The 10,266-nt window shown below is 33.2% G+C and overlaps 1 protein-coding gene across 1 annotated transcript; it reads right to left on the minus strand.

Annotated features, from left to right (window-relative positions):
* Positions 1-5,682: 5,682 nt before the first annotated feature.
* LOC113238544 lies at positions 5,683-6,277 on the minus strand (the record flags this gene model as incomplete). Its single annotated transcript, XM_026475368.1, has 1 exon — positions 5,683-6,277. A coding segment is annotated over exon 1 (595 nt), but the record flags the coding sequence as incomplete, so codon positions are not given.
* Between the last annotated feature and the right edge of the window lie 3,989 nt (positions 6,278-10,266).

Genomic DNA, 10,266 nt, shown 5'->3' on the forward strand with positions numbered 1-10,266 from the left:
ACGTTTATCTAAAAAGTTTCTTATTCTTTTGTAGATAACCTTTTCAAATATTTTAGAGAAATTCGGAAGAAGAGCTATAGGCCTGTAATTTTCTGAGACTTCTTTGGAACCTTTTTTATGTAAAGGTTTTATTAATGATATCTTCATTTTATCAGGAAAGTAGCCTGTTTGTAGCATTAAATTAATTATATGTACTAGTGGCAATATAATAATGTCAACACTAGTCTTTATCACTTGCATTGAAATACCATCGTCGCCACAGCTTCGTTTACTTTTAATAGTTTTAATTATATGTCGAACTTCCTGTTCATCAACTGGATTCAAATATACGCTCTTACTTTCATGTTCTTGGATAGATTTGTAATTATTAACAAAATTGGAATTAAAACTTTGTGTAACATAATATCTATTTAAATGTTCAGCTATTTGTGAAGGGTCAGTTATATTTCCTTGATCGGTATGTAAATGTTTGATTGTTGTTGGTATTTCGTTTGTAGTTGTAGTATTCTGTTTAATTGTATTCCAAGTGGCTTTAGTTTTATTTGTACTTTTGGTTATGTAATTTATGTTCGTTTTGCGTTTAGAATGTCGTATAGTGGATCTAAGTATTTTTTTATATTTATTGTAATGTGAAATAGTAGAATCGGACCTATATTTTTGGAATTCAACGAAAAGTTGACGCTTGCGTTTGCTAGAAAGTTTAATACCTTTTGTTTTCCAATGTGGTTTCTTTCTGAAGGTCACTTTACATTTTTCTATCGGAAAACACAAATCGTATACAGTTTTGAATATATCAATAACTACATTATATGCCTCATTGGGATGAGTTTGCTCAAATACCTCATGGAACTTGATTTGAGATATATATTTCATAAATATGTCAATGTAATTATCAATTTTTCTTCTATAAACATACCAATGTCTGACAGAAAAGCTAGCGGAACAAGGAAATTTCAGCATTTGTGCCGTATGATCGGATATACCCAGATTTAATACTTCTGCTTTACATTTACTGAAATTTGTAACAATGTTGTCAATACAAGTCTGAGAGTGCGATGTAATACGTGTAGCTTTAGTAACTCTGCATCTGAATTTATGTATGCTAAAGATTTCCAGGAAACGTGACGTAATGTTATCCTTTTGGAAAAGGTTAATATTGAAATCACCCACTAACACTATTTTATTATTTAAATTTCTATGTTGATGGACATGACACATGGAAATGAAACTATTTTTCCGGATTTAAATCGCGTATATTTGTTTTTTCAAACAAACGGACGTTTCGGGTCCTTTACAGGTCCCATGTCAACCGTGACCATGGGACCTGTAAAGGTCCTCCTTCTTTTGAAGTCGGTTAAAAATAAACAATACTGCGTTCGACAAAACGTGCATTGCCGTGATTTGACAGCTGTCAATGTAGAAAATACGTCAAAAACTAAATCGTAAGCACGTCGAGAGAATTTCCGTAAAGAACAACCAAAACCTACTGTATATAGGTATCAAAAATTAAATCAGTAACACAAACGGTACAAAAAATCTATGATATTGACATGTGTGACATGAAGTGACATTTAAACAGCTTAGAATATAGTGTTTTAGCCAACCTTATTAGATATTTTAATAATATAATAATGGACTCGTAATGAATAATCTATAAAATAATTACAGGATATTTTTTACAGAACTGCAAAAGACGATTAGACCTTTTTTTACATACCATTTGGAGAATAAACATTGCCACATATAATAATTGTGTTGCCAGTAATTTATAAGTTAGTGTTGAGGTACAAATAAATAAGTGAATAAACAAATAAATGTTCGAACCATATTTTCGAGTAGTAAAACTAATTACTAAATTATATTTAATTTTTTTAAGAATTCACTGTAATTTTTTATTTAAAAATATGTGATTGTATATGAGATACGCGTTTAGGGCAAAGTTATATGGAAGAAAAAACAGACCCTTTCCGTATTAGCTTAGCACAGTCTCTCTATTAATACTTATTTTTGCCTATACGAAGTGTTTCGTAGACCCTTGCAATAAAGCCCTATTAAGATATTAATTTATTGATGATTTAAAACGGGCAATAGAAGATTTAATTAAATTGGTTCTCTTAGTAATACTGCTGGTTAAAATAAACCAATTAGTTTCAGTATTAAGGATTATTTGCAACATTGATTGTTTAGATAGCAACCTGTTCCCGAGCACATCGTAATTGGTATATTCCGATATAAATTGGCTACGGTTTGTGAATTATTTATTATATCTATTCAAAATTTAGCTAGGTAATATTTATGGTGAAATAATTCGCTGATTTTGTATACTGGTTGGCCTCTCGTTTTATCGAATTTTCTTATTTAACTCCGGTTATTGGATACCTGGTGAGGATTCCGTTGAAACGGTACCTACTCATAGAACAAGAAATTGCCTTATTGTAATGAAATGGTTGCCTGGCACATTATTATCATTATAATCCTCAAACCTTTGAGGTCGAGTTGCTTTTTGAATTATTTAAATTAGCTCGCTTACTTTTTATCTTGTCCGTTCCTTCCCACGTTCTATAATGTTATTATTTTTTATCCTAGGTTTTCCATTGTATGATTTTAATCATGGACTATAATTTCGTATAATAATTTACTTTAGCTTTGCCAGACACATATTAAGGAGAAGAAGCAGTTTTGTGACTGTTTTTACAATACTAAGCGACATGCCTGTCTATAACAGTTACAGTGCCACTCAGAGCTATAAATGATAAAGATCTGAACGGCACTACCACAGCGCTCATCACCCTGAGACATAGGTAAGTTGACAAGTCCCAAGTTATGTGGAGATGCTTGCCATATTTAATAACAAAAAAAATACTGCCCGAATCATTTTCTTCCTTATACTTCCTAAAATCTTTGTGTCTTCCTACTACTTTTTTCCCTCCTCCACCTGATTTGGAAAGACTGCGCAAGTTTTTCCTATGATGGATTATGTATACATTTTGTAATTCTTAGAACAACACCGTAACCCACTTCACCCGTTTACCCAATACTATACAATATCAGATTGTGCGCTTTTAGATCGGTATAATAACACATAATATTATAATGCCTAATATCTTAGTGCTTCGTAATATAAATGATTTATAAATTATACGCAGTGTACTATTTACACATGAATTATTCAGTGTAAAGATACGTATGATAAAAATTAAGTAGTACTTACACTAGTAAGTAATACACTTGTAAGTACCACTTTATTAGTGAAGCTATTATTTTTTTTGGTACTAGGTAGCTAACATAGTACCAAAATATTTGATGACTTCTTGATAAATTTTCATTAAACGTTATTAACAAATAGCAGTCGTAGCGAGCAATTAATCAATATGATTAAGGTTCTTTTTAGTATGCGCTATGGGGACGCCGAAGGCGGTATTCGACCGCCTTGCGGGCCGTAATGTGGAAATTTAATTAAAGAAAATGCCTCAAGCGCCTAAGATTCGTCTGGAGTTAAATATTCCTGAGGCGACTAACTATTTTTGAAATTTATTACTAAATACTGAAAGGCTTTGTGAATTCAAATCTATACTGTTGAGATTGTAATTTGTTGTGCTTTAGAAAGTGCTCCTAGTAGGGGAAAGGGGTAAGCTCTTATGCATTGACTTATCGTGTATTGATTTTATTAGTATTTATTTAAATTAAATTTAGTTTGAAAGGGCAAGATGGGGTATGAAGTACCCCGTTTTAGTCCACAACAAATAATGCCCTTCCCAGCAACACGAAAAACTTCTCGCACAATTAGAAAACGAGGAAAATCCACACTCATTACTTCCTAACCATACAAACAAGAATTGGAAGAGACTACAAAAAGAAAGAAGCTTGCGGAAGAGAATAAAAAAAGAAATGAAATATTAAAAAAAGTTGGATAAAATGTGCGGCTAAAACCAAAAGAGTACCTAAAAAGAAAAAAGTAACTATCATTAAAGAAAAACAGCGACAGTGATGTTGAAAATACTCCTTTTTGTATTGTAGTGGTATTTAGATTCAAACGAAGCTGCTTGTTCTGCTTGCTGTTAATGGGCTCACTATAGTTGTGCTGGCATAGAAGATGAAGATGCTACGTTCACATACGAGTTTTGTCAGATTACTGACTATTAATTAATTATTAAATATATAAAACAACCATTTTTAGAAAAACCTAGATTATTTTTTCAAGAAGCATGACGTAGAAGGTTTTATACCCTTTTAGAATCTTGATTAGTTGCGCCAACTTTTGTAAGAAGGTGCCATGGTAGTCGAGTTACAATTTTTTCCGGTATGGAGTGTCAAAGTTACCTTGAATAAATCTTCTAAAAATTAAAAAAACATTCACTACATTATTTTTTTTGTGCTGAAACTTTAGCAATTCGGACTTTTTTTGGCATTGGGTTCATTAGCTGGGCTACTTGGGTTACGTTACAAAAACTAGAACAGCAAAATTAGCAAATTTGTAATTGTAGTACTTAAAAATGGTGGTGTACGACCTGACATTTTCAACATTTTTCATTAAAATGCTTATATCACAAAAAAATTACTCCGATTTTTTCAATATTTTTTTCTGGGTTGTTACAAACTAGGCAACACCTGTTCCTAGGTTATCGTTGAGTTTTGGGACAGCCTGTATATGCATATCGATAGCTTTCTAGAATAACGACCTTTCTCAAAAATATCTCATTGATCTGAAAAAAAAACATGATTTAAAATAAATAGTGTCGTATCTATACCCATCAAAGATATATCAGCACAGTATTGTAACGTGAATATTTTAAATTTTAACCAATGGAAAGCTCGGTAACTCATTCACAATAATGAAATAAAAATAAAAATACTATTTTGGTTTACGTATTCATGAAAAGCAAATGTGTTTTACTAATTTAAAATTATTCGAAATTACTTTGTCCGTGTTGTTTGCTTCGTTGCGGTTAGACATTTTTGTTTGTTTGTTTGTTGCCGTTGGTGTGCGGATTTGCTAATTAAAAATAAAATTTACTGCCTCAATGAGTTAAAAATAGAATAGTTGCCAAAAACAGCATGAAGATGTACACTCTGATACGATCTCTTCAAGAGTTGTAGTATAAAAAAGACATTAATTATTTGAATTCATCGACACTCGAGAAGTCAACTTCTTTACATTGCCACAGTCTCTAAATATTACAGTTTTATTTAATCACTTCCGTAGGATCTAGATTTTTCTTGAAATCAAGATGAAATAACACCGTTGTTTAATTGTTCAGTTGGTAAAACGTTTTTATAGTTGTACAGAGATTATACTAACCACGGTACCATTTTTGTACTTGAGAAAAATATAATCTCATTTAAATCTGTCTGTCTAAAAGAAAAAGGATATATTCGTAATAACATATATGTTCTATTTTACGTAAGTATAATTCTGTATAATGAAAATACCCTGATGTTTCTAATATTTACTAAGTATTCATTATTTCTTAGAAACAGTAGAGCTCCTTGTGAAAGTTTACCGTAACGCGCAACTTACCTTTATTCAGACAATTTTTTATTGTTTTTAAAATTCAAATTCATTTATTCAGATAACTAGGATCCATAAGTGTTAGCAACAATGAAACTTATAATTAGGTTAGTACTTAAATTCTAGAACAGATTTTGTATTATTAATGAGATGCCGCATTGTGGGACACTCACACCTAACTGCAATTGTCTTCAGGAGGCTGTTACCGCTGCCACGTATTCTGTTCAACAGAGATGCTGATCTTTTGCGCAAGACTGCCATGAAGCTATCCACACGGGCTTCAGCAAACGTGGCAGACGCACTGCAAAACCGCGGCAGCCGCATCAGCGTCCTGAAGGCGTTATTGTATTGCGTGCGCATGGCCCTGAGCGAGACTTGGGTATAGCTGGCCCACAGAGCCCCCGTGTATAGTGGTGTGCAGTAAGCTCTGAAAAGAGTGACCTTCACCTCCACCGTACATCGAGCAAACCTGCGAGCCAGCATGTTCGCCCTCACCGACAGTGCCCTGCGCTCGCGTTCTATATCCATATTGTCCTTGAGGTCGTCGGCAATATAGTGTCCTAAATATTTGAAATGAGCTACTCTCTTCAATAGAATTCCATTGAGACTTATGGGAAGCACATTGTTAGAACTCTTCTTACCGGCGACCCCAAAGACCATATACTCCGTCTTTTTGACGTTGTACATCAATCCATGCGAGGCGGCATAATCCTCACAAACCCCAATTAATTTTCTAAGTGCACTGATCGATGGTGCCAGCAGCACCATGTCATCGGCATAACTAATATTATTGAGACATACTCCATCTATATAGCATCCCACATGAGTGCTGCTAAGCTCACCGATCAATTTAAAATATTGTAATTATTTTTATTTTATCTAGCTTTCCTACCATTTTAGCTGTAATGAATCTCAATATAAAATCTTAATTGTACATTTTATGAATGTTGGTATTTTGTTTTACGAGTATATTCACTATTTATTATTGTTGATATTAGAGTACAATTATTATTATCACTTGATATTGTACCTATATTAATTAATAATATTATATCCTCATCATCAACTTACACGCATCCACTGCTGGACATAAGCCTCCCCTTGAGCACGCCAACTCTCCCTGTCTTGTGCCGCTCGCATCCAGCCGCTGCCGGCCACCGAGCTCAGGTTACACACTACGTTTTCCTTGACGTGGTATGACGTGTTATCCTATTAAAAATGAATTATAAAGGATTGTTACTTTTGCTACATAAATCTGAGTCTGTTCTCGTTATAATAATTGCTATAGCGTCACATTTACAGGAATATAATAAGTTTAATTATACATTATCGAGCTCGTAACGCGGTTGCTATGTAAGTCGGATATAAAATCAAAATAACTAATGTAGTTCATAATAGGGTGGTTTGCATCAATATTACCCCAGTTAGCCGTGACCACGGGACCTGTGAAGAGCATGAAACATTAGCAAAAAAAGACAAATATCCGCGATTTGTCTATTAGTTTTTTGCTAACAAAAAGGCTGCAACTAAACTCTTTGCATCTCCGACTTTTCCAGTTAATTAAAATGTATAATTGCTTAGCAGCTGCTTGCCCGCTCTAGTTTCAAAGTAAATTGAGAATACATTATGGAGTTGTTCAAAGGAGCTGATTCAAAGACCCGGACTCTTAATTGTAGTAGCCGGTCAGAATGAATCATTATTAGTTAGAGAATTATTTGGAGAACGAGATTCCAAATTGTAGCGTAAATTTATAGACGTCTGTACATTTATAGAATTTAAATAAGCCACACAAGCTAAGAAACATTTCATTTTATTGGAGGGTTCTATTTACGTACAATAAACATTATATTAACACCATGGACCAGTAACTCAAAAGGACTGCTAATCTCCATACTAAAGACTGTAGCTCTGAAAAAGGTAAAACATTCGGTCTTATATTTAGATGGCGCTGATCCATATATTGGAAGTAGTGTGGTGGATATCAATTAATTCCTCTGTAATATAAGAAGGCAGTTTTTTTCCTTGTAATACTTACAAGAAAAAAACTTCTTATTAAAATATTGATCATGGGCTAAAATTATTTTCTGAACTTTGAGAACTATGCGTGTCAACAGATGGCATTGTGTGTTACAAACTAATTTATACATTAACTTCTTAATATGGGTAGATGGCGCTAATCTTACACAAAATAAAAGAATAGCCGGCAATATTCATAAAAATCTGTGCAATAAGCGCCATCTAGTTGATTTGTTTGTTATCACTAGAAATTAGAGTAGCTTCGATACTTGTCGCAACATCTGGTGAACCAATAGGTAATAAATACCCAACGACGTGGTCTTCTATCGTGATTAGCAGTCCTATTTAGTTATTGGTCCATGGTTCGCGTATACCGGCACATACGAGCAACAGAAGTACATTATGATCGCAATTTCATACAAGTCAATAGAAAAGTAATGAGCCGCTTGATTATACGCTGTTGTCACATCGTTTAGAAACATCTATCACTTCACCAGTAAAATCATTCGGTTACTTTATCTTTTTTATTATACAAAACTAAACTTAACTTTTAATATAACTTATAAAATTCGGTTCGAGTTCATATATCACCCGGGCACTGTCGACAAACGAAACCGAGAAAATACGAATTTGCATTTGATTTTGATTCGAATTTTAAGTTACAATGGTCATATGTAAGCCACATAATAACACAAGTTCTTTACAAAGCTTGACCTATGTGGTTAATACCTATATGGTGATATGGTGACCTATATGGTAGTAATTAAATGACTACCACATTTTAAACTGCTTCTATGGCCGAACGGTCTCAGGTTCCCGGGCCGGGAGAATGTAATTTGTGGTCGTCTATGTATGGGTCCATGGCACCCGCGATACAGGGTTTCCCCAGTGCGGAGCTATGTTGAGTGTGTGATATTGATATATTAAAGTTGTAATGTAATTAACGTGTGTGTGGATTGAGTGAGCACCCTCTGTAAAATGTTTAAAATGTGTTAGTCATTTAGTAAAACTTCTAAAACAATTGTAGAAACCAATCTTTCTATTTGTAAAAAGATAAAATAAGAGAAAAATAACTTAATGTGTGCTCACTCAGTTCTCACAGAGGGCGAGTCTCAGAGAGAGAGAGAGAGAGAGAGAGAGAGTCAGATCTACAAAAGTATTAAGTTTACATATAATATTATTCTACTAGTTTTTAGTAAAAGTTTAGCTAAACTATCGTTTTTAATTACAGATCGATTAGTGCCTTTTTCAATTTTTTACAAATATTTTCTTATGCTTACTCAATGTGCACGTTTTTAAAAGGAACGATTTCTTAAGAACCAAACAAGTGAATTAAATTTTGTTTATGTCTAGATTTAGTAAAAGTTACATATGAATTTGTAAAATATAAAACAAGTCACTAATATGAAACGTTTTTGAATAATAATTATTTTTAAGTGGTCACTCAATCCTCCAATTTCTGAAAAGTAACAAACGTCTATATCTTCGGATTAGTAAGTATTACAGAGATTATAATTGGTAAAGTTCTAGTAGTAATTTATTACTAAATATCTGCCGTTTCAGATTTCGTTTTGATTATTTAATTAGAAAGACATTCGTTTTTTATTATATGTATGAAAATGTATAATGCAAGGTGACACGTTATGAAAATGCCAAAATGAACCCGTAATTTAGTTACCTATGCATTAATATGAAGTGTTAATTATTGAGTATACTTACGTTATAAAAGTTTAAAGCAGCAATCCGATTTTAGGGCAACACCTTACATATTCGTAACGATGCAACATTTCGACTCAAGAAAAACTAGGTTCTTCAGTTACACGCACAATAACATATACATTATTATTATTATTAATGATACGTATTTACAAAACTATAGGCAGTATGTACATAATATCATAAAAAAAGTATAAGTGAAAAAAAAAATTTGGCGCGAATTTGTAGTTATAGTTCATAAACGAATTACTTTTTATTATTTATGTCACGTTTTGAGTTCTCAAGTATTCGTTAGTGGTGGCTCTATAATGTAAAAAATGTGTGTGTAATGAAAACTGTGGTGAGAAAGTATCACAAACTAAATATTTAGGTATTATCATCGATCAAAGACTGTCACACATTGAACAAGTTTCTACCACGGTTAGAAAGCTAATCTGGATGTTCAGATCTCTGAGATAGTTTCGGGAAAGATGACCAGAAGCAAAGACTCTCATAAGCATCTCCTTAATGAAATATATATTGCTTGGTGCAATCTGTTCTGATGTACTGTATTCCCATATGGGGAGGTGCGGCGAAATATAAATTCATTGAGATAGTTCGAGCGCAGCGTGGTCTGATAAGGGTTATGTACTTTCAAAAACGTAGATACTGCACAGAAAACCTGTACCTTACTTGTGGCTTACTCGCGGTTAGAAAAGTTTACATAAAACACATAATTTCAAAAAAAACATAAAGACTTACCATATAACACAAGTATAGACACAAGAAGGAGGAAGGACATAGCGGCACAAGTCCCTCATACCAAAATGCGTTTGGAAGCATGCAATACAAAAAGCGTTCGAATCAGTTGTACAATAAATTAAACAAGGAATTAAATATATACCCAATGCAATATTATGAAATCAAAAAGGTGATAGATGAATGGTTGAAATTTTTGAATTACGAGGACACAGAGAAACTCATACGACAAATACAATAAACACACACACACACACACACACACACACACACACACACACACACAC

The sequence above is a fragment of the Hyposmocoma kahamanoa genome, unplaced genomic scaffold (assembly GCF_003589595.1).
Source record: "Hyposmocoma kahamanoa isolate Upper Pololo Valley unplaced genomic scaffold, ASM358959v1 96717, whole genome shotgun sequence".
Taxonomy (NCBI): Eukaryota; Metazoa; Arthropoda; class Insecta; order Lepidoptera; family Cosmopterigidae; genus Hyposmocoma; species Hyposmocoma kahamanoa.